The 26,312-nt window shown below is 40.3% G+C and overlaps 1 protein-coding gene across 20 annotated transcripts in view; it reads right to left on the bottom strand.

The window, feature by feature from the left end:
* Positions 1–1,375: 1,375 nt before the first annotated feature.
* Positions 1,376–26,312, bottom strand: part of ptprc (protein tyrosine phosphatase receptor type C) — a 158,451-nt gene continuing 133,514 nt past the window's right edge. For all 20 annotated transcript variants that reach the window (XM_072274166.1, XM_072274167.1, XM_072274165.1 and 17 more), the window contains 11 exons: positions 24,344–24,469; positions 24,093–24,247; positions 22,092–22,227; positions 19,213–19,362; positions 17,099–17,189; positions 15,398–15,534; positions 12,099–12,230; positions 11,096–11,215; positions 7,938–8,107; positions 5,069–5,204; positions 1,376–4,112 (listed from right to left, as the gene is read on the bottom strand). In XM_072274166.1, the coding sequence (XP_072130267.1) occupies positions 3,837–4,112; positions 5,069–5,204; positions 7,938–8,107; positions 11,096–11,215; positions 12,099–12,230; positions 15,398–15,534; positions 17,099–17,189; positions 19,213–19,362; positions 22,092–22,227; positions 24,093–24,247; positions 24,344–24,469 (1,629 nt within the window). In that variant the 3' untranslated portion in view covers positions 1,376–3,836. The remainder of the gene's footprint in view (positions 4,113–5,068; positions 5,205–7,937; positions 8,108–11,095; positions 11,216–12,098; positions 12,231–15,397; positions 15,535–17,098; positions 17,190–19,212; positions 19,363–22,091; positions 22,228–24,092; positions 24,248–24,343; positions 24,470–26,312) is intronic.

The following is a 26,312-nucleotide window of genomic DNA, read 5'->3' on the forward strand; positions in this document are numbered from 1 at the left end:
GATTTGTAGATTGGAGGGCATTGGCCAGAAAGAACTCCAATCTTTCCAATCCATGTACTTGCCCAGATAGCATTTAAACATTGTATGTATCTACTTAGGGTTCATTATTTTCTCGGAACTACATCATGTAAGATTAAATACCCACAAATACCTGAGAAAATAAATGTCAAAATTGCAGACATTATTTTGAAGAAAAACAGAAGAGGTATTCCCACTACTGTCCTGGCTAATAACTACGCTCCAGTCATGATTACAAGCAAAAATGGAGAAGAATTGTGCTGTATTTGAGAATTTAGATGGCCTGCTTTGGGTATAGTCAGAGGCCCAGTGTAAATAGTGGAAGTGGCCCACCAGCTCACTAAGCGCCCACAACGTGTCAACTACTGCTTTCCTCAGAAGAGTCTGCAGTTCCCACATTGCCCTCGACTGACACCTCAGAACCTACAAAACTGGAATGGATGTAAGTAATCATCGATCTCGGGAGCTGCCTAAAAAATGATGAGATCTTACTGTGCATAAACTGACAGCTGAGTTTCCTACTGCATTAGGGATAATATTCAAATTACTTTAATGGATGGAAACTGTTTTGGGGTATGAAGATGTTACATCTAAATGCCAGTCACAGTACTAAACATTGTTACTTGCTAGGATCTGAAGATGCAGAAGAAAATACCAAAGGACCAATTGAAGATAACTGGAACTAATAATTTATGATATATTATAGTTTTTCCACATTCATAAAATCTAAGTAGTTCATAGTTCACTTTTTCATTAATTGCTGCTTTAAATGTTCAGAAGAACACACTTGTAAATCCTCTGAAGTCCCTTGTTTTGATCAGATTCTCAAAGTTTGGAGTTTGAACATTGTGGTTATTCACATCTATGGCAATTTTGCTTTCCATCTTTTTCACAGATGCTTCTCAGATAGAGGATTCAGTGACATCACAGTGGTGGTTTGCCATTTCAGTGTGAGTGTTGGGAGGCTGTTCAATCTGAGTTCATACCATTAGTAATTGGCTGCAGGATTCCTGACCAGCTAGTTTCCATTCATGAACCTAGGTCACTGTCACCAACTGCAAGGGAAGCTGCTCACAAGGTAGGTCAAGAATGGTCTGTATGCTTCATATTAACAGTGGCTAGAAACTGTAGCCTTACCCATTACTGACCCCATCATCCTCCAGCTCAACAAATTGCTTTTTGTCCAAATAAACTGCAGACAGTTTAAAACTATTAAATGCTGAGACATGATTGACATTACGTTATTGTTCACAGTCTCCAAAGTGATGCAAATGAAATGGGGGGGGGGCTGAAATGTTAAACTATATTAGCTCCTGCACTGAGACATGTACATCAATTATCGTCACACTGCACAACATGATGTGACATTTAATTTATTCAAGAACACTATTAGTACAAAAATCTTTTGTTGTACAAAGAACGTCCGAATTAAAGAAATATGCATTAGAAAACTGTAAGCTGTTGAAAAAAATCCAAACAAAATTAAATAGCATTATCTTGAGTAAAATGTACAGAATCCAGTTTGAATGCAACAAGCCAAACAAATTTCTAGAAATCATTTTTCCATTATTTGAAGCAATGCATTTTCTCAACTACTAATCAAATAACACTGTTATAATATGGAAATCAACTTCACTTTTTAATGGACAGCCAGGCCTTTTCTGCTCTCTACAGAGGATGCAAAATCATATGCAACATTTTGCAGAAGAAAGAGAGAGCTAATTCAAGATGTCCTGGCCAATTTGTAAACCTTTAACAAACCTCATTAAAATATATATTGCAAACCATTATTACATTATGATTTGATACAACTGGTCGCAGTATTTCCTACATCAAAACAGTGCCATCAATTCAGAACTTGCTCAATTAGCTGTATAGCACTCTGGGATGTCTTGAGGTCATGAATTACATTATAGAAATGAGGTCATACTTTGTACTTTGTACAGCTTGCCATTGTTGGAGTTATTTGGAATGCAAGAAATCAAGGCTTACTCCAAGAATAATTTATCTCAATTGGAAACATGTTAACATGAAGCCAGAAAGCTGATTATAAGTGATCAACAGGAACAGCTTTATCACCATTTACTGACAGCAAAGGAACCAAAAAAAAAAATACTAGCAGCAATTGTCACTGAACACAGAATATTTTAGGAGTTCTTAATGAACATGTAATCAACTAAATCTGTGGAAAAAGTTTGGTTTTAAGTTTATTTTTCAGAGTTATTTTTTACCTCAGTTGGGACATATAATTTTCCTTGTCACTGATAAATGGAAATGGAATTATTGGTGGATTCCAAGACCTTTCCTTCCCAGGACAATTTACAACAAAGATTCACAGTACATCTCTGATAAGACTTTATAACTTCTCACATCACCATGAGTGGCCATTTTTTCGAGCTCTACCACATGTCAGGCAGGCTGGATTATTAACCCATAAATCCCCAGACTTCCCTCCCATGTTATTCAACCCATCGCCCTCCTTCACCGTTTCTGCAACCTAGACCCTTTCTCATTTCTGACAATTAACCACGTCTCTTTCCACAAATAATACTTCACCTGCTGAGATTTTCCAGCACTTTCTGAATCTTTTCCACAAATCTCCAGTGACATTATCTGATGCTACCACACTATTGCACTGTTCCTCAGACACCTCACCTGAAATGAGGTTTCTCTTTTACGTTTAAATACTGATTTAAACATAAACTTTTATCTTGCTCTGTGGCCATTTGGGTTGATCTACAGGCCTGATGATTGCCGGTTGGCAACTGCAAGTCTGCACCTAATGTCTGTGAGACAGAGTGCTGGACCAAGGACTGTAGAGGCAGTCTGCCCTGGGGTTGGAGGTCAGTCTGTGCATGTGGGTGGGAGGAAAGAGGCTTGTTTTGTTGTTGTTTAGTTGATGTTGTTGTATTGTTATTGTTGCTTGTGTTGTTCTGCTGAACAGTGTGGGCATGCTACGTTGGTGCTAGAATGTGTGGCGACACTTATGAGTTGCCCCAGGACACCCTCAGGTTGTGTTGGTTGCACTTGCAAACGACACATTTCACTGTACGTTTTGACGTACATGTGATAAATAAATGAATCTGAATCTGAATCTGTTCTGCAATCAGGCTTCATGTCTGTGGTCTTTTTCAGTGAACTGTGATACTTCCATTTACAAATGATTAGCCGTTTTATGAATCTGTTACAAATAATCAGTTTGCTTCCATATAATGACTTTTGATCTAATTTCTTATAGCTATATACATTATCATTTTTAAGCAGATCAACTGCACAGCTTTAACTTGGAAAAAATAACTATAAAAATAATTTGTAAATTGAAAAATGGCTGCATTATAAAAAGCTAAAAATTACAGGGCTTAATAAAACTGCCAAATTTCTTCACACTCAATACATGACCATTTTTGCCATATCTTAAAATATGAACTGCTAAAAATAATACATCCCCAAGCAAAATTAGCATTTAGATTTTCAATACACACAATAAAATATATATATATATATATATATTTATATATATATAAAGTTCTTTCTTTAAAAGGTCTTTTTGCTTTATTTTAGAGTTACTGGTGTAACTTGAAAGACCAAAAACATTAAACTAGGTTTTAAATTAGGAAACTAATATCATCATGGAAATACATTCATACTTACGTTTGAGCTGATTGCCATTGTTGAACTGTGTACTGGCAAAAATATTGGGTGCATCCAGTGATAAACCAAGTTCATGCAAATAAAAATTAACAGCCACACTTAGGCATTTCTCTTAGTAACACAAATACTGATTAATACCAGTACTGCATGCACAGCAACAGCTTTTTTCACACATTTTCATCACTAGTTATAGGTCCATTAGTAGGATTTTCTATTGGTTGTTTGATGTTACTGCTTTCAGACTTAGCTTTGTCTTCCTCAGCAGATGCCTTCTTCTTATTTTCTATTGAATCAGAACCGGCTTCTTGTTGGGATTTGTTTTCCAAGGGGGTTTCAGAGATGACTTCAACAGAGGTTTGTGATGAGCCATTGCCAGAGATTAATGTCCCATTCTGCACAGGGTATGTGTTAGCAACAACATCATAGAGGAACTCATACTGCTCCTGTCAAAACAGATCAAACACATTGTTAGTTTTCTTGTTAATGTCTAGACACTAGAGTAAGGGTTCCCAACCTGGTGTCCAAGGATCACTTGGTTAATGGAAGGGGTCCATGGCATTAAAGAAGTTGGCAATCCCTGCACTCAAGACTGTAGGTTCTACACCCAGAACTACATTCTAGCCAAAAACTCAGAATTCTCATATCATATTTTTAATGATGTCAGTGATGGAACTGCCATTTTTTTCTCACAAAGTAAAACTCCAATAATCTACTGACTGACAGTTTAGAAATCCCAGTGGTTATGAACGGGCTCACTGGGTACTGATCTCCATTTTCCCTTTAACACAACCTGTGCTACTGTTAAATTCACTTCGTTCAGTTTCTCTACCCTCCCTTGGAATTCACCAGACTCTCACTTCCAATATTCCCTTTAAACTTACTAATAAAATAGTGTATGACATGGAATAATATCCAATAGTTCAGAATATCTGTCAGCCTGACACCAAAGTCCTGGGCATAGCAGATTGATGGAATTTTACTCCATCTGACCTGCACTTTTCAACATTTTACACTAGAAATCTCTAATCAAAGCCGCATAATGGAGGAAGGGCAGGGGAAATCAGTTGCACCATAAATCCCAGCAGCACAGCAGGCTCTCCTGTCCAAGTGAATCATTTACAAACCTCTTGGTAGTGGATGCAAAACCTGAACATTGCTTTAAAAGAGTGTGGAAAAAGGAAATTGCATAGAGGTTGATGCATTTAGTGGCACATTAATGGTAACACATATCTCATGGGAAAAGTTAATACTATGGATCAACTTAATTTCATCCTGAAAATTATTTCTGTTGCAAATATAGTCAGCAGATGTGAAGGATGATGTAGAGAGAAGTGGATGATGGACTCAGAGATGTGCAGTATATGAACACGATGAGTGGGATGGGCTGAGCAATACTTACAAAGGTTGGGATCACTCCAGGTCTCTGCTTACGCAATGCTTTGACTGCCTGGAGAACATCTATTATCTTTTCATTATCTGCGCTGTCAAGTAGGTTCCAAAGAGCGTAGAACATTCCTGTCCGCTTGGATCCATCACTGAAAGAAAAGAAGGTTTCACAACATGAAGAAACCCAAGTTGTCCCGGGTACACAGGTGGCACAGTAGACTGCCAGTTACATGCCTTGTACAATCTTCCCTTCCATTGCAACGGTGTTAAAATAAGACCCTCACAACACCAAGACCGGTTCTGAACTTCTAACCTGGCACTACACAAGTAGTGCCCTGTAATGCCCTGAACAAAAATTATGGGGAAAGACACAATGACAACATATCTGCAGATCACTGTCTCACAGTAACTTATCCAGAAATCTTGGATCTAGAGTTCAGGTGCAATTCCCAGATGTGATCTTCATTGGAGTTTACCCCTTGGTATTTTGAATAAGATTTTTTATACATGATATAATTCTATTAGCAGCACAGTAGCTTGTGAATATACTATTCTCAAATATTAAATCCTACCAGTGCATTGATTGAATCTTTTTAAAATTAATTAGCTGACGACAGTACTGTCAGGATGATTAATGAGATGAATCAGTTAGGGGGAGGCCATTACTTTGCTCCTTTATTGGCGATTAATTAGAAATAAACCATCAGCATTCATAATACTCCTCATTTCCCAAAGATTAGAAAGATCAAGTATTGCTCTGTCTTCAAACAGAATATGGCTCTTGTCTGAACATTGATCCTTCGTCATTAAAGGAAATAACTGATATTTCTATCTTCACCTGAAGATCTGCTGCAAATCATGAAGTTGATTCGCTATGACCTTCTAACGGGCAGGATGGAATGGGCATTACATTCTGACCTTACCCACATCTGATGCTAAATATACATAAATCATGACCAGAAATTGAGAGTCTCTGTAACAAGATTGAAAGAAAAACAAAACTAAAAAAAGAGAAAGTGTGCAATTTTCTTGATGAATCTCAGCCCGAAACATCGACTGTACTCTTTTCCATAGATGCTGCCTGGCCTGCTGAGTTTCTCCAGCATTTTCTGTGTGTTGCTTGGATTTCCAGCATCTACAGATTTTCTCTTGTTTGTTAAGCGTGCAATTTTAACTCTTTTAAATATTGATAGAAATAATAAAACCACAAATGAATGAGATTAACAGTTTTAAAAGGTAATGTTCAGAACCACAGATATTGGCAGTACTGTACTTAAAACCTGCCATTAAAGATTTGCTTACACTTGAATAGTTAGGAATTTTAGTGATATCAAGTAGCGTTTGTTGCAATTCGTACCATTCCACACATTATGTGCATGCTGAGTTACAACGAAGCTTGTGGTGGAAAAGAGCAATTCTGAAAGCAACCTGAAAATTCTCACACTGAACTCTGCATATATGAACGCCATGCATGGCTGTTCAATTGCAGCCTTAATTATGGTGATTGCTAGAGACTGTTTACATGCAAAAGCCAGTACTTTGATCTTACTGTGACTTTTACATTCAGATGTATTTGCTCTTGGCTTTAAGTCAAGTTGATGCTGCAATTCTCACTATGGAATTGATAGAAGAGTTTAGTATTTATTATTTACTTATTTAGAGATACAGCACAGTAACATGCCTTTCTGGCACAACAAGCCCGTGCTGGCCAATTACACCCGTGTGACCAATTAACCTCCTAACCTGTAGGTCTTTGGAATGTGGGAGGAAACCAGAGCACCCGGAGGAAACTCATGCAGTCACAGGGAGATCACACAAACCCTTATACATAGCAATGGCTTTCTTAGAGATTTGTTTTTAAACAGTGGGGATTATGATTATTCTCAGCACTTCTTAACAAAATGCAAATCCATTAGTGGACAAAGTACTGGTGAAGACATACTGAGAAAGTTTTTTTTTCTTCACAGAGTGTATTTGTCTCCCACAAGATTTCCTCTGAGACCTGGCTTTGAATGTAAATTGAAATGAGGCATGGTAATTCTCCTTTGTCTAATGTTCCTGATTGATTAGTTTGTTGCTTCTCAACGGCTGGCTCTCCATGAGACCTTACAGAGGAAAATAGTTTCAGTAAGTCTAGTTAGCCAAAATGTTTCAGACAATCTGTGCGAATAAACAAAATAGGAAATTGAATATTTCAAATTGGTTCATATTAGTTCAGTGTTGTGTTATTTTTTCAAAAACTGTGGATAAGTTATGTTATGTTTATCTTGTAAGTGCCGTTTATCTTATGCTATGCATCTGTGCAGCTGCTGCCCCAAGTAAGATTTTCATTCTACCTTTACAATACATGTATTGGGCATATGATAATAAACTTGATTTTGGACGATTTTGCAATAAAACTTGCTAAATTTGTGGTTATTGCTCATAATGAGATGTTGTTTTTCCTGAGAAGTGCTATCATTCTCCTCTGCCAAACATTCCTCCTAATAAAACACACAGACCAAAGGAACTACTTAGCTCAAAGTTCAAGGTATATTGATCATCAAAGGTATGTGTATGTAACCATATACTGCCCTGAGATTCATTTTCTTGCAGGCATTCACAGTAGAACGAAGAAATACAATAAAGGAAAAACTACACAAAGATAGACAAACAATCAATGTGCAAAAGAAGACAATCTGTGTAAATACTGAATAAACAAATAAACAAATAAATAAATACTAAGAACATGGGTTGCAGATTCCTTGGAAGTGAGTGCATAGGTTATAGAATAAGTTTAGAACTGAGGCTCATTTTTGTCCTCGAAAGGTGATGCATGATCTCAAAAGCACTCAAAATGTACTTTTGCTGGAATGATAGTCTTTAATGCTAGCAGACTTTACCTGCAATGTACAATGATGGGTGGTACTATGCCATTTTGATCATCTTTAAGCACTGACAGTTTTTCTTTGATGCTTCTCATCATGGTGATAAAGTTACTTGGACTTTCAGGAAGCCCAGATTCTTTCCACTCACGGAAGTTATACTGGTATACTTTCTGAGTTGTTTCCTTCTGAAAATAAAACAGTTACATCAGAAGTTAATTCTTGACTAATTTCAATGAGGTTTTGATTCAAAAATATTAATTCTATTTTTCTTTCCAAAGATAACTGTCCACCTTGCCAAGTATTTCCAAAATGTTTTGTTTTAGACAGTTCAGCTGGTGTATTTGCAGAAGTGTTTAACGTCTCCCTGTTTCAATCTGATGTTCCCACCTGCTTTAGGAATATTACTATTATCCTGTTACCTGAGATAACAGGGGAACGTGATTTAATGACTATCACTAGATGGCTGTGACATCCACCATTATGAAGTTCTTCATGGCACACTTAAATTTTAGCCTCTGACATTGACCCATTGTTATTTGCCTATCACTGAAACAGGTTTATGGCAGATGTCATCTCCTTACTCCTACTATTATATCTGGACAGTAAAGACACCAATGTTAGACTATTGTATATTGACTCCAGCCCAGCCTTCAGAACTATAATTCCTGTTAAATTCATCTCCAAACACTTGGATCTAGGACTCAACAACTCCCTTTGCAATAGATCCTTGACTTCCTGGCTAACTTCCTGCTATAGTCAGTAAGGATGGCCAACAGCACCATTATCAGGATTATCCTCAACACTGGTGCTCTTATGGCATCCGTTAGTCTTGCGAGACCATGGATCTGCGCCTGGAAAGTCTTCACTCTCCAGGGCGCAGGCTTGGGCAAGGTTGTATGGAAGACCAGCAGTTGCCCATGCTGCAAGTCTCCCCTCTCCACGACACCAATGTTGTCCAAGGGAAGGGCATTAGGACCCATACATCTTGGCACCAGTGTCGTCACAGAGCAATGTGTGATTAAGTGCCTTGCTCAAGGACACAACACGTTCCTTTGGCTGGAGCTCGAACTCACGACCTTCAGGTCGCTAGTCCAATGCCTTAACACTTGGCCATGTGCCCACAACTGGTGCTCTACAAGGCTTTATACTCAGTCACCTTCTCGCCTCCCTGTACACTTATGAAACACACTAGATTCTGCTCTAATCCCTTCCACATGTTTGTTGATGATACCACGGTAGTGGGCCATATCTCAAACAATGATGAGTCAGAGTACAGGAAGGAGATAGAGAGCTTAGTGATATGGTTTCGTGACAACAACCTTACCCTCAATGTTAGCAAAACAGAAGAGCTGGTCATTGACTTCAGGAAGGAGTGCAGTGCATGTTCTCCTGTTTCATCAATGGTGCTGACATCAAGAGGATTAAGAGTTTCCAGTTCCTAGGAGTGAACTTCACCCACAGCCTGTCCTGGTATAACCACATTGATGCCACGGTAAAGAAACCTGACTGGTGCCTCACAATCTACCTCATTATGACCTCGAAACCATACTTTCTACCTGCCCTGCACTTCCTCTGTAACTGTACCACTTTATTCTGCACTCTGCTATTGCTTTACTTTGTACTACCTCAATGCAGTGTAGTAGTGAATTAATCTGGATGGATGGTATGCAAGACAAGTTTTTCACTGCACTTCGGTACACGTTATATTAATAAACCAATTTATCAATTTATCTCCAGTGCTCTGAATCTTTTTTCTGACTAACGTTTCCCAGCATTTTCTATTCAGTAATTTTCTGGCATTAGATCTACATTCTGCAATTCCACTTTCACTGACAGAAAGAAATGCTAGAGGATATTATATGCATAACTTAAAGCACCACAGCAACACATTTGACAGTTCGGGTCTCATGTTCCACATCTTTTTTTTGTATTGGCGAAATGGCTTCAATTCATAGAGCACCAACATCAGTATGAAGGAGAAGGGGAGAATGTTCCATTGGAAAAAAATTCATCTGAATCATACTGGGACTGGAGAAATAATGTAAATGGGGCTGTAGAAAATGTTTTGAATCAATTAGAGAAAGAAAAATGGGAGGGAAGTGAGACAGGATGGTGTGTGGGGCGGTGTGGTTGGGAATGAAAGTTAAGACATAACAGGAAGGGCCAGAAAATAAAAATAAAGGCATGCTACAGAAAATAAATCCAGCTTAAGGTAAAGAATGCAAATCAAACTTAAAGTTCTTCATCTGAACCCACATCTCATAGTTAATAAGGTAAATGAGTTAGTCATAGTCATACTTTATTGATCCCGGGGGAAATTGGTTTTCGTTACAGTTGCACCATAAATAATAAATAGTAATAGAAATAGTAATAGTAATACTACTATTAGTAAATAGTAATAGTCATGGAAATAATAAATAGTAATAGAATAGTAATAGAAAAATAGTAATAAATTGTTAAATAGTAATATGTAAATTATGCCAGTGAATTATGAAATAAGTCCAGGACCAGTCTATTGGCTCAGGGTGTCTGACCCTCCAAGGGAGGAGTTGTAAAGTTTGATAGCCATAGGCAAGAATGACTTCCTATGACGCTCTGTGCTGCATCTCGGAGGAATGAGTCTCTGGCTGAATGTACTCCTGTGCCCACCCAGTACATTATGTAGTGGATGGGAGACATTGACCAAGATGGCATGCAACTTAGACAGCATCCTCTTTTCAGACACCACCGTGAGAGAGTCCAGTTCCATCCCCACAACATCACTGGCCTTACGAATGAGTTTGTTGATTCTGTTGGTGTCTGCTACCCTCAGCCTGCTGCCTCAGCACACAACAGCAAACATGATAGCACTGGCCACCACAGACTCGTAGAACAACCTCAGCATCGGCTGGCAGGTGTTAAAGGACCTCAGTCTCCTCAGGAAATAGAGACGGCTCTGACCCTTCTTGTAGACAGCCTCAGTGTTCTTTGACCAGTCCAGTTTATGGTGGTGGTTCAATCAGTGCAATTAGTAACATACCAGTTTGATAAATAGCTGCTACACAGATAGCCAGGACTAGGAATTCAATAGTCCATGTTGTTCCTGTGGAATTAAATTTCTTGCTTGTGCGGTTCAGAATGTGAGAGAACTCTGTGAGTAGCTTTTAAACCATCGAAGATCATTAAGTGTTTACCTTTATATGTCTTATTTCAAAGACTTGAACAGTAAACTCTGGTTGTTCATTGCATTCAGTCAACTTAACCTCAATATCTTCATAAGCTTTCTTTTCATCTTCCCAATATCGTGTACAATCCTAAAAATAATATGATACAACTCTTAAAATATTGAGGCATATAGAATAAAATAATATATAAAACTGCAAAACTAACTCTCAGCACCTGTCCTGCTATGCTGTGGTACACAAAATCTGCATGAAAAGTGCATCTATGTATGCTAAAAACACCCTGTTTTTTTATGTGAACACAATCCAGGAGGAATGGATGGAAACTCAGTCTAAACCTGACTGTCCCTCACACCCAAATCTTTGTTGTGACAGGATCTCTGACAGTCAAGGAGTAAGCATAGAAATAGTCTCTTTCGTAGCCTCTGGTAAAAGGATGGCTGGGGTTGTCCCTACAGCAGGGGTACTCTTAAGGACTCAAAATATTGTCAGTCAATCCAGACAATTGTTTGACTCAATGGATGGCTTTCTATTTGGTCTGGGTAATCACATCGCCCAACCCTCCAAAGATTTGATTTGCAAATATGTCTAAGTGAGCATAAAGCTACTATGATCCCCATGTGATTCATGGGCATCAGAGGGCAGAATTCCCACCATCCTCTCCATTTCCCATGCTTTAGCACAAATTTACAAGCCTTATATCTTTATTCTTGAACCAATAAATCAGGGATAAAAATAATCCATTTTATATTATTCCTATGTGGCCTTAGATCTGCAATACGGGCAGCAATGAAACAGCCAAATTTCATCACCTTCAGAATATTGCACCTCTCTTGCCCTGGACTATCTTAGGATACTCACAGTAATTACGCTTGTACTAGTACAAGACCATCTTTGATTTTAACTAATTGTGTTGCAAGTACCTTCTCAAAAGCTATCAAAGCAGTGCTCTGATTTGAAACATAAAATGAAGCATTAAATGGCAAGGTCAGCACCGGGAAGTCTTGGTTCCTACCTTGTCGTCTTTTACTTGGCCCAGAAATATGAGGAGCTTTGCCTTTTTCTGATAGATCATCGACCAAAAGTCAGCAATAGTTTCAGGCAGTGGAGTCTGAGTCGCAATCAGTGTCTCAGTATGCCAATATCCCTGAAAGATACAATGCAGAGTTGGGGTGGTGGTGTTTCAGTTTGTAGTGCTACTGATGTGCCTTGTGGATTCAGATCCACCTTTGCGTACACTGTCTTAGAGCATTTCTACACATTTTTTTCGGGTTCAATATTCTGTTTTTTGTCTATAGAATAAATGATCATTTTTCTATTCCTCTAACAGAAAAGTTCAACATATTCCCTTTATTTCTATCTACTTCTTAAAGACCCAAGTCTAATTGCAGGCAAAAATTTCATGTTCCACCAAATTTTTTATACATCTTTCTCAGGGGTGAAACAAAGCAGTCTCAACATACGGATTCATGTGCCAAATCATTCTGGACAATAGACAATGGTTGGCCAAGAGCTTTAAGAAAGCCAGTGGTAGTTAAAAAAAAGATAACTCAAAACAGTACCTAAGTGGACAATGATACATTACCAGATCAAGGACGTGTTTTTGGAGGCTTATGGCAAAAATTGCTACTTTCAACCCAAAGGTTGACACACAGATGGTTATCATGTTTCCCCTCACAAACTTCCTATTTCTCTTGTTCATAAAGATTAATCACTTTTCGCTTCCCTCCCCAAATTAGAATTTAACCTTTCTTCCAATGGATTGCACTGTCGTTTCTCATATTTTTTCCTTCCAATGTCACTCTGGTGCTCCCTCTCTTTATTCTTGTCCCTTATGTTGCAATATTCTTCGTTGCCCTCACTCTTCATTCAGTTTATACAGACATGCATATCTTGTTCTTCCATTCTTCAGTCCATGATGGCACAGTCTTCCCCCTACTGCTATTCCTTTCTTCCTTCCTTGCAAACACACTAAACATCCTTCCTCCCCTTAGTTTATGCTGGCACTTCTTTCTACACGTAGCTTGTATTGGCCCTTCCGTTTCGCAAACGTGCATTGCTGCTTATGCCTCCAATCTCATTCAAGCAATCACAATTCACACTGCCCTCCCTAATGCTGCTTAAACCCTGCCTCCCTTCCTGCCTTAGGGAAATCGCAGCTAATACTGCTTCTCTGGGGAGCTAAATATGAGCGGGCATAACTTTAAAGTGATTGGAGAAAAGTAGAGAGGGGAGGTGAGAAGTTATTGCTGCACCCCACAGGATGGCAAGTTCTTGTCTGGCAAGTCTGGTGAAAATTATTGGGCTGAAACAAGCAGGAGGCAGAGCACATTTCTGACTCATTGCAGGATCCTTTGAAAACGCTGTTGCTTAATGTGTGGGCAGGTGCCTGTGAGGCATTTTATCGGGGATTCACAAAAGGTCAAGGTCTTTGGAAGCATATTTTTTTTTGATGTGGAGCTTAACAGCAGCATTTCACCACACATTTGCATTGCAGTTAAATCACCTGGGCTCTTTCAGTTGCACCTCTCAAACCCAAAACCTCCATCAGAAAGAAGGGCAAGGGCAATATGTGCACAGGAGCACCGCCACCTGCAGGTTCCCCCTCCAGCGTGCATCTTGACTTGGAATTTTCTCTTTGTTAGTTCACAGAAGGTGGATGTTCAAAGCTACGTCAGCAGTTACTGACCATCTCTAATTGCTCATAACATGAGGAGTGGTTAAGAGGCAACCATGTTTGTGATACCTGTAGCCACAGACATACCAGAAAGTGAAAGGTTAGCTGATTTCCATCCCTGAGAATCATGAACGAACCAGATGGATTTTTGTAATAAATGGTAGGCTTGTGGTTATTATCACCGGGACTTAGTTTTTTTTATTTTTTGCTTAAATTGAAATTCCCAGCTCCATGAGAGTTAAACTATTCCTTGACTGTGTTGGGTCTAAATGCAAGAACGCTGGAACACTCTACCACTGAGGGAACACTTTCATCAGAAGCCAACCAGCCATTCTCACAAGTGCAAGCAGGGATGGCCAACACATGCTGTCCTTGCCAGAGGTTCCCAAATCCCGAAAAAAAAACAATTATTTATAAACCAAGCTGAGCAACTGAGGCAGCCCAAAAATGCAGACATTTTTAAAAAGTACTTGCTGTGGAGTCATGCAAAGCTGGTGGTGTTTTGGCCATCATATCCGTGTCTGTTCTTTAAAAGAGACACCTGTTCAGTCCTGGCCCCCTCCTCTTTCCCGACTGTGTTGCAAGTGTTACCCCTTCAAACTTATTCATACCATTCTCTTTTGACAACTAATAGTGAACCCAACTCCGCCGGCCTTTTCAGCCCCAAGTTTTTCAGAGAGACTGTCTCTAATCTCATGCTGTAAATTATAATATTCATTCTTTTCTCTCAGAGATATTGTTTATTCTCTGTTTTGTGTCCCTGCATCGAAGCAGCTGGCAGTGACAATTCACAGGATTCTTTGCTACCTGATGGTGCCCAGCTTTCCCCTCGATGTAAAATCAGGTCTATTTTAATGTGCATTTGGTCCACTCCACTCAACTCTTTCACTCCTGTTGAGTGACCATATCTCTATAAACACAAATGGGTGCATCCTACTCAAGACTTTCCAAACCAACCAAACTAAAGCATGATCTCCACAAGCCCTTTCTGCGCAGCACCTGAGGACCTTCCACTTCACAGCACCTAGAACTTGGGAAGAAGACAACTTCACACACAAATAGCTTGTATCCAATTTGACAACTGCCTTTGTGGAGCTTGCGAGTTCTCTCTGTGAACCTGCAGCTTTCGCTGAGCTACAAAGACCAAAGATGGCTAACTGGTTATAGTAAATTGTCTTCAGAGTAGGTAGGTAGCAAGAAATCAAAGGGAGTTAATGGTCATGTGCAAGAGAATACACTTCTGGGAAATAACTGGGGGCAGTGATCAGATGAGAATACTTTGAAATCTGACCCACACTTAATGCTCTACATAGCCTCCTACTTCATGAGAAAGAAAATACAACAACTAGACTTCTACCTGCTATGTGGGCAATCTTAAACAAGACAGGAACTGGTCATGGCTGATGTGCCCCCCTGATCAACAAGTGGCACTTTGAAACTTTGCCAAGCTGCATTGTGGTAACCCTGATCAAACAGTGGCGGAGACAATAACATATACAAGGATCATGACAACACTGTGGAGGTTTGAAATTAAAATGACAGTTTTTGCTCCTAAGGTCATAGGAAAGAAGTGTCTAGTTGTCCCATCACCAAAGCACTGAGAGGAGCACTATTGTAATGTGAACGCTGATACATACTTCTATGTAGGAAGCATTGATATATCTTGTGGATTCTTCATCATCACTATCATCAGAGCTCGATTCAGTGTCACTTAGATTTTCATTCTCCTTGCTTTTGTCACTCTCCAATTTGACATAAACTCTGTTGTAGTCATCTTTAGAAAAAGAAATTCATAAACCACATTTAGTCTGCATTTCAGGATGAGTTTCAAAGTAAAAATTATGTTCTATTTATACATATATGAAATGTGAAACTACGAGCTTGGGTGATACACATTGTCCTTAAAATGGGTGACTAGCTTTGACATTTCAGAGTCCAGGAGACACAGTGACTGCAGGGTCTGCAACATTACTGGAGTCACAGAAAGGCTAGACCAGGCAAGGATAACAGATTTTCCTTAAAGAGCATTGATGAAGCAAATAAGTGCTCATGATAAGCTGGTAGATTATCAGTCACTACTACTGAAGTTGGCTTCCCAGGCTTCATGTTTTAGCCTCCAAATCAACAATCCTGGCAGCTGGATACCAGTGCAACAATAACCATAATGCCATGGTAACTCTTAAATCCTTACACCCAATTTGCTGCTTTGCTTTTCCTCCAGGCAGCCAAGCAATATTGTTTTAGTCAAGGTACTATTGGAAAGATGTGGCTAAACTGGAAAGAGTGCTGAAAAGATTTACGAGGATGTTGCCAGGACTCAAAGGCCTGAATCATGGGGTGAAGCCGGCCAGGCCAGGTCTTTATTGAAATATAGGAGAATGAGGGGTCACATTACAGAGGTATTTAAAGCTGCTGGCAGATCATCAACTTGGTGAAAGACGCTCTTTGGTCAGCCCGAAACTTGATGATCTACCAGCACATGGAGATGTCCGTGGGAGAATGCTGCCGACTGGCACATTCTCGGCTGCAGGAGTACGTGCTGAGGGACGCACTGAAACTTGGTGCAGCCACCGCAAGGGCCCGGTGGGGAAGGACCACAGTATAGGTTTCTCCACCCGTGGGAGTGGGAGGGATCGGTGGGCGGGGAGTATACCCCTCAACAATGATATGCTAAGCTGAACTACTGGAGTGCCACATGGGTGGCTATTAATACGGATATTTCACTGAGTATAATGGAAATGTATGTAAAGGAGGAGAAGTTATTGAATGGTTTATTGTATATATTTATTTTTGAATAAAGTATATTTTGAAATATATAAAAAAAAACTTAAAGCTATGAGAGGGGCAGATAAGGTGGATGGCAACATTCTTTCCCCCAGGACAGAGGAGTCCAAAAACCGGGGGGCATAGGTGTAGGGTGAGAGGGGTAAGATTTAAAAGGAACCTAAGGGGCAGCTTTTCGCACAGGAGGTGAATACATGGAACAAACTGCCAGAGGAAATTATCGAGGCAGGTAGAATAGTAACAGTTAAGAAGCAGATGGATGATGTGGGGTTGGCATGATGTGGGCCAAACAGAAGAAATTGGGACAAGTTAGATGGGAACAGTTGTTGGGCCAAAGGAATTGCATCCATACTGTATTGCTGTATGACTTCAGAAAAATAGAACAAAGTGCTGTTGTGGTAGAAATCTGAATAATCCCATGAAACGTGTGTGTGTGTGTGTGTGTGTGTGTGTGTGTGTAGGGGGGGCAGGGGGGAGAGGGGGAGAGAAAAAAAGAAGTGGAAGAGAAAATAAGGGAGAAAAAGAATCTGACAGAGAGAAATTGCAATACTCACATGGGATCACTGAAAGTGATTGGTTTTTGCTTTGATTATCAGCGTGTCTTGCTGCTGTCTGGGATCTCCATTCAGTATAAAATGGAATCCTCTGAAATAATTAGGGATAACAAATAGTGATGTTTGTATAACATGATAAAACCTATTTATACTGACATAATAAAACAAATCACTTAATGTTTGCTTTCTTCCAAAATATTATGACATTGAGAAGTACAGTTTGAACTGCCAGATTCTTCAGGTTTTCATTGTACATTTTAGTTCCTCTCAAAATTGTTTCTGATATTCTTTTTCTAGTTGAACAGATTCTTTTGGTTCCTCAACCATGTTAATGTTGAGTGAAGATCTTCAAAATGGAAATGCTGAGAAATTTCCGAATTTTAGCAAAAGTCCAGCACCGCTTCTATCACCAACAGCTGGTTCCATATTTAACCAGTGTATTATGAACGTATGTTATAATCAGCTTTCGATATTGTTAGACATAAAGTCTCCTCAGCATGTGTCCTTCAGGCACTGATTTGGTTTTGAGTTCTTAATCCCACATAATTCCACAAATTCACGAGTTTCCTTTCAAATTGTTATTCATCATTTCACCATTTATTACAAAAACAGGAGCCCAATACCTCATTTCATCTTGCCACCCACTTCAAAATTTAAACATGAAAATGTAAGAACCCTCAATGATCTCTAAAATAAAACAAAAGGCTGTCATATATTTTAATATTGTATTTGATTTCAGAAGGTTGTCCTGAAATTAAGGCTCCCTTTTAAATATCCCAGCACTCAGTGTTCAGCATTAAAATTGCAGCTATGAAAACCTAACAGAAACCAGTAGTAAAGAGTGATGAAAAGGGGACTGCTTAGTAGCAATAGTTTGCCAGAAATGTTATGGCCCAAATCAAACATACAAATATTATGGGGATAACACTAGTTTCTCTCCACTACGGGTTTACACTGTGAAGTAAAGGGCAATGAACCATTTCTGTTCTGTATCGTAGACTCTAGAAATGGGTTGGCTGTTGACAGTTTCTGCATGGTGTTGCTGTGCAGTAGATCACTAAGGCACTGAATAATTCCATTCAGTGGAGCAGTGCCGCAGCTGGGCTCCTTCAATATCAGCAGTTTGCCCAGTCAGTCAGCTGCCATGCATTCCTCTATAGCCTCATAACTCCAAATTCCCCAGAGCCTATTCCATTTCTCAATGAGACCATGGGTAAACTGTTCCTGATAGTATTGAAGTGTTTTGACTCTTAAAGCCATTAGCTGGTGAAAGACTATTGATTCCCAGTTTAAAATTACCAATGGAACCAGCATCTAGCGTCCTTTATTGGAGATGATTCAGTAAACTATTGCATAAAGAAGCATTTCCTAATTTCTCTGTTATATGGCCTGGTGCTGATTTTAATGTCTTGATTCCCTCACACCTTTAGGAGAACAGATTTTATCCTATCTGTAGAAACCATGCATCTGCTCTGTTTTTGCACTGTATTTTGTGTTGCAGGTTTATGATGTTTGTTATGGTAACTAGTCACATGAGTGGGGCATAGTAAAAGCGAAGGGAATAAGTCACGTATTCATGCTTTGTTCGTAGCTGGAGACCGGCAGATGTCGTATCTTTTGCTGGCTGCTTAATAACACTCAATTAAGCTTAGGTATGCTGAAGTTTCATTGCTAATAGCTAACAAAGGATCCAGTACACATCTTCAACTTTGGAGCAACCATTATTGGAGTGAGAACATGTCTTGCAAATATAGCAGCTCCACAGGGTTGCCGGCAGCAGCAATTGTGTTAGCTTTGTTTGGCTGCTACGCGATCCAGCTCAACAATTCCATCCAAAATATTAAAAGTTTAACTAAATTGTGCAGGAATCCAAGACTGGTTAACAGAATCTAAATCATAAAGCCTGAGTAAAGCTCCACTGAGTCGATACCATGTCCTTTCTGAAGTGAAATGCATAGTAATCTAGCAACAACTCAGTATTACTTCTGTATACCATCCCAGTTAAACATGACAAGATGATTCTGGCTTCTAAACTTTATCTCAACAGCAATTGTCATTTGCTTGGCATCACTCATGCTGTCACTAAGGTTATGTACTTGGCTAGTTGAACTAACCTGGAACTCTGCCTCCAGGAGGGAAGGCTCCGTAGGTGGGTCCCTCTTTCTAAAATTGGTGAGGTATTTGGGCAATTCAGACAGGTTGACCTCTGTTTCACCATAGAGGTAGTACTCCAGCAAAGCCTGGTGGATCAGAATGTACTGAGCCTGCAACAGAACATAGCATTAATGCACGATACATTCAGACAACTCATCATAATACTATAAGACATAGGAACAGAATTAGGCCCACCAAGTCTGCTTCACCATTCTATCATGGCTCATTTATTATCCTTCTCAACCCATTCTCTTGTCTTCTCCCTGTAATATTTAACGCCCCTCATTAATCAAGAAGCTATCTATCTACCTCCTCTACCTATACCCAATGACTTGGCCTCCACAGCCGTCTGTGGCAATGAATTCCACAGATTCAACACCTTCACATCAAAGCCAAATGATAAAAGTGACAGGTTGACAGGATGAAGTCAATATTGTTAATCACTGGTTTTGAAAGTGCTTCAGATAGCGGGGTGACTGGATGAATCAATTAGCAATCCTGAAAACTAACTTGATCTTCCTAAGTCTAATTCCAATGATGGATCTTTCACAAGCACACACAAACACACACACACACACACACACACACACACAAACACACACACAAACACACAATCAGTATGTAGGTGAAAGGTATCTCATTTGACAAAGAATGCAGTAGAATCTAAGCTTCGAAAGCAAGCTAACCTGGGATCCTATCTCAGCTTTCTTACTCGCCAGCTCAATAGATTTTTACAGAACCACAGTTTATTTCTTGCCTTATAATCCTCTCCCTCTCAGCTGTAAATGCGTAGGGAGGTGATTTCAATAGAAATGAATGACATAACATTGAGGAAAGTCTCCTCTCCCCCTGAGGAACAGGTAGCCTGTAGGGCCACAGCTGAGGTGAGGAGGATCCTAGCCAGGATAAACTCATGCAAAGCTGAGGGGCTAGACAATGTACTGGGTCAGGTGCTGACCGACTGTGTGGTCCAACTAACAGGGTCTTACAGACATAGTTAATATCTCTTTGCAACAGTTCACTGACCCTGCAGGCTTCAAATCAGCCACCACTATTCCGATACTCAAAAGTACAATCATGAAGTGCTTTGAGCAGCTGGCAATGCATTGTATAAAATCCCACCTTCCAGCTACATTAGCCCTTTCCATTTTGCCTACTGCTCAGACCCACGCACTGATGACGCTATAGTCCTGGTTTTCCATCCTGCCTCCCACCTAGAAAATGATGCCTCATATCATCAGCTTCAGCTTGGCATTTAACATGATCATCTCTCAGAGGCTGGTTGGTAAACTGTTCTCTTTTGGACTTAGCACCCCTCTCTGTAACTGGATCTTGTCTTGACAGAAAGACCCCTGTCAGTCCAAGTTGGCAGTAACATCTCAAGCTCCATCACACTGAACACTGGTGCCCCCCCCCCCCCCCCCCCAGGGCTAAGTTCTCAGCTCACTGCTGTTCATGCTACTGACTCAGGACTGCACTGACAAATCTAGCTCAGACCACGTCGTCAGGTTTGCGGATGATGTAACAGTGCTTGGCCTCATGAGCAACAATGATGAGTCAGCATACAGAGAGGTGGGAGAGAGTCTTGACAAATTGTGTGAGAACAAAAACCTGAGTATCAGGCACCACACACAGAATGCAGGTCAGGCAGCGTCTACGAAAAAGAGTACAGTCGACGTTTCGGGCCAAGACCCTCTATCAGGCCCGAAATGTTGACTGTTTACTCTTTTCCATTGATGCTGCCTGGCCAGCTGAGATCCTCCAGAATTTTGTATGTGTTGCTTGGATTTCCATAGTACAGGATCAGAAAAATCTGAGGAAAGTTATAAACACATCCAACTCTTCACCCTGGTCACTAGCCTCTCCAGCATGCAAGACACCTTCAAAAGATAATGCCTCAGGAAATCAGCATCAATCAGAATGAACCCCATCACCCAGTACGTGCTCTTTTCTCATTGCTACTGTCAAGGAGGAAAAACAGGAGCCTGAAGACACACACTCAATGTTTTAGAAACAGCTTCTTCCCCTCCACCATCAGATTTCTGAATGGGCAATGAACCCAATCACATTAACTCACTATTTCATTTGCTCTCACTTTGCACGACTTACTTACTTAATTTTAAATATATATTTTTTACTGCCCTTTGAAGTTTTAAATAATTATTACGTATTGCAATGTAGTGGTGTTGCAAAACAACAAATTTCATGACATATGCCAGAGATATTAAACCTGATTCTGGCTCTGTGAAAGGAAGAATGGGCTGAGCAATCAGTACAAAATTTGCCACGCTGCACAAATCTGCTTAGAATGCTGATGTGTGAAGGGCAAAGTGCAGTGGAGGAACTGATGAGACTGTGGGAGAATTACCTGAGATTGCTGAAGAATTACTCTAAAATGGGTGCTCGATGGTTGGTGTTGACTCAGCATTTCTGTGCTGTGTGGCACCGTGACAATTTCAATGGCCCTTACTCAACGATATGCAGACTAATTGGTCAATGCAAGTTTCCCGGTATAATTTGGTTGCAGAAGCAGGGTGGGATAGATGGATGTGCGAAAGAACAGGTTGCTGGGAAAATGTAAGGTGGAGAAATGAGATTGATGAGATCGCTCTGAGAGCTACCCAAGATCTGACTGGCCAACTGGTATCCACATATTGTGAGAGGTATGAAATGTGAAGCATATCCAATACAAGGAAAGCATTGCATCTCACTGAATAGTTTCCAATCCCCATTGCCGAGATAGTGCACTTATAGAAAGTGGATGTGTCAATAAGCTTGAATTCTCTCCCTGTCCTTTGTAATTCAGCAGAGAGAGCGAGTGATGCAATGATTAGCGTACCTCAACCTGCACCATGAGACAGCGCTGCCGACGGAGCTGAACTATGTAACCATAGACATCCACTCGTCCTTCAGCCTCCAGGGCCTGCAACATGGCATCAATTCCAATGTAGCTGCCCGTGCGACCCACCCCGGCACTGTGAAGAAATGTGGCAAATAGTTAAACATGCTGTCTTACCGTGCTCTCAAGAATATTCAAACTCGCCAGATGCGCTCAGGAATCTGTGTGTGAATCAAGAAAGAGTTCACATCCCCCCCCCTTCCACCACCGCTGAGACTTTCCAGCATTTTCTGGTTTGTGTTAGAATTTATAACAACTGCAATATTTTGAAGAACTGCCACAAAATGGAAGCTAAAGCAGGTGAATAAAATCAATAAAATTGTTTCATATGTAAAAGCAAATGGCTGATAAATACACATAAATTATAGACCTGATTCCCGGGATGTTTCTTTCTGGAAGAAAAAGAGCTTGTTGGACATCACACTCATACTCCCACCACATGAACGAAGATGATGTTAATTGGTATATTTATTATTCAATGCACTCTCTTCATTCACATTATGAATAGCCAGTAACAGACATTCGAAGGGAAAGAAGAATCTGATAAGTGTAGAGTAAGAAGGATGGACCAGTACCACAGAGCGTGTACAAGAGATTTAGGAGGAATTGACCAGTGCTGGGAAAGTGTACACCAGGCTATGTTGTACTCATTAAACAAAAGAAATTAAGGGAAAATTCTCCTAAAGTGTAAAGAGTAATGAGGGGCCTGGCAGAGTGATCAGGAAGGGTCAATTCCTACCAGTTGAGAATTAAGGAAGATAAATTGAAGTCATTAGTTGAAAGATCAGAGAGAGACAGAGAAAACATTTTCACTCAAAGAATAGCTATGCTACTTTCACAAAACCAAGAATATTTAATTGTATTTTCCTTATATAGGATCACCCTCAAACAGGAGCATTAGCTCGCTCACTTGATGTATATTTTTTGATCACATTGGGCATGGCATTGCCAGGTCCAGCACCTGGCAAACAGAATCCCAGTGCGTCAAGTTCATGATCCAGGCTATGTATGACATCCTGCATGGTCTAGTGAACCTTCTGAATGGGGCAACTGTGAGGCACCATTATGTTTTCTCTGCCCTAGCAGTGGGATCCTGGGACACATCCTCAACAGCTGCCTGAAAGCCTCGGGAGAAGGCCGCTACTCCTGACACCATGAGCAGGTACTGAAGGTAATGGAAGAAAATATCTCCTTGGCCATTAATAACAGTAAGCACCTCTGCCAACCAAGAAAACCCATAGCCTTTGTCAAAACTGGAGACCAATCACAGCCTCAGCCCAGATTACCGGCAGGCTTGCTCGCCATGGCGTCTGACTGGCAACTGACAGTCGATCTTGGTAAGCAATTAAAGTTTCCTGACTTCATTACATCATCATCACTGAGACCTGACATGGTCATTCTGCCAGACACTTCAAAATAGGTGGTCATGGTAGGACTGACATGCAATTGGAATACCAGATTAAGGAGGTGTCCAAACGTAAGAAGGCCGAATACCAGCAGCTGGTAGAGCAGCACCAGAGACAGGGGTGGAGGGCACGATGCCAGCCCGTAGTGATGGGGCACAGAGGTTTTGCTGGCTGCTCACTCTGTAGAACCTACTCTCTCCTTGGCATTACAGGGGGCTGCAAAGAGAAGAGCCATCTGAACTGTCACAGAGGATGCTGTTGATGCCTCCAGATGACTATGGATCAAGAGGTATGACCTGTGGACCAATACTGTTATGACACAAGCTGGCACCTGATCAACACTGGCTGGGTCACCTGAGCGAGAGTGCCTGATGTTGAAAGACCCAATACACCCAATGACCCCAGCTTACATCACTAATTATGCGTCCCAGTGTATTCTCGGATGTATCTCTATATTGCATTATGATAATTCCATTTATGAGACAAGCAAATTAGTAACAACAAGAAAGCAATTACTTCCAGGCTATGACATTACCTGCAGTGTACAACGATTGGACCACTAAATAGGTTTCTGAAGGTATTAACTCTCTGACGCAATTTGAGAAGAAGATGTGGATCTTCTGGAACACCATGGTCTGGCCAGCTGGTGAATTGTATGTGTGTGACTTCTCGCTCTGGAGATTTTTCCTTCTGAAGGAATTCAGTAAAATATCAATTAATAGTCTCTTTAGTCAGCCAAAGCAAAGTTTAAGAATGACTGGAACAGAAGGCAATAGAGTGATTTACCTGCGAAATGAAGAGCTTCCGAATAACATAGTCTGGACATAACTTCTCCTCACTAATTCTCACAGAGAAGTCACCAAAGTACATGGACTTTACATCCATGGTGGGCCAATACTGAGCACACTTGGGCTGTGAAAAAAAATCTTTTTTAATAAACATGTTCTGAGTATGTTTTCTTTCAATTTTCACACAAGCTCTTTTTTAAAAAACTGTCTACAGTATTTTGGAAATCTGAAACAAAAAGAGAAAATGTTGGAAACACTCAACAAGTCAGATGACATCTGCAGAAGAAGAAAGAGAATTAACTATTCAGATCCACCTCATCTAACTTTGTTAACTTGCATTAACTTTTTTTTAATCTGTCTATGGAAGTTGCCCATCTTGGTGAGAATCCCAACAGGTTCAGTTTCTTTTGTTAAAAAGAAGTTTAATATTCTGAACACGAAAGTGGAAAAACTTGAGTATCTTCTGTTATGGGTTATTCTGGAGATATGAAATTACAGATGGTATAATTATGTATCAATTAAAATGAGAACAGGTCTTCAAAAGAGCAATGAGTCCCGGTGAAGGGACTCGGTCTGAAAAGTTGACTGTTTATTCCTCTCCATCAATGCTGCCTGACCCACTGAGTTCCTCCAGCATCTTGTGTGGGTTGATCTGAATTTCCAGCATCTGCAGAATCTCTCGTGTTCAGGAAATAAATCGGTTTACAATGTAACCTCAACTGATACATTGAGGCATTTGAAACCAATCACTGGGTGTGGGACATTTTGATTCTGTCCCATTGAAACGATGCAATGGAATATAATGGACATAAAATCATGTTCATTGATGTTCATTGGAGAGGCATTCATTGAGAACTTCAGAATTCAAGACTGAAGATTGTTTAATGTTATTTCCTGTACGCAAGTGTAAAGGAGAACAAAATAATTGTTACTGTGGATGCTCTGGTCTCTGGAGGCACAGTTCGCTTTGTATGAACATCATTTCCTGTACGTAAGCTGTTTTTATATCATTTTCTGTGTGGGTTAATTTAGATTTCACTTTGAGGCACACCATCTCCATCCCCTCTTTATTTGCCTTTGAAACAACAATATACTTTCACAACTAAGATCTCATTAAATACCCCAAAGAAAACTTCAGTCTCAGTTGAGAAGGTGTTTAATTTGCTGAACAACTTTGTATGTACACTCTGAGAGGGAACAGTAGAGTAAAAAGTTAATTCATCTTCAGAGGCATCGCCCGCAGACTGGAGATGCATCTGAACACCATATATGACAATGTCAGCTCCCGACCCGGACAACAGCAATTGCCAAGGCCTGGAAGTCAGGTCAGAATGTGGCGTATCAACCGTATCTTGGCGATGCTCAAACAAATCCACCATTAGCGTAACTACAGCATGACCGTATGCCAGAGCTGAAGCAGCAAGAATGACAGCAGCTTATGTTACGTGTAAAGCTGAGGTGTAAAATGGAGAAATCTCGCATGGACGTGGAGAGAGCAAGTGTAGAGGCTACTTTAAGTGGTCTCAAGGAAGAGTGTGAAGCCGAGGCTGCCTCAGCAGAGGCAAAAGTGTATGAAGCAGCAGCTAACAGGGATGAGCTTATAACTAGAATCTGCCATGCTTTGCCATCACAACACACAATGAAGTTTACTAAAGAATATGCCCAAATTACTTTTGGCTATAAAAAAAGACAGTGCTTCAGCTCTATACAAGGAGAAGCTGTCCACACCACACAGCCAACATGCCTTTGACGTAGTCCAGTTAAGACAGTCAAGGTCTTAAAACAAAGACCCACAACACACCTTTCTGCTGATCCACCACAGCAAAGACCTCAGTCAAGTGTTACTACTGATGCCAATCCCATTTGACAGACATGGACAGACGGAACTTCCATCTATCCTACGACACCCATTGCCTTCATTCTGGAGCTGCAGGTGCATAAGGTTTGGCTTGGTGTCTAGCTCATTG

This window comes from Mobula birostris, chromosome 12 (genome assembly GCF_030028105.1).
Source record: "Mobula birostris isolate sMobBir1 chromosome 12, sMobBir1.hap1, whole genome shotgun sequence".
Lineage (NCBI taxonomy): Eukaryota > Metazoa > Chordata > Chondrichthyes > Myliobatiformes > Myliobatidae > Mobula > Mobula birostris.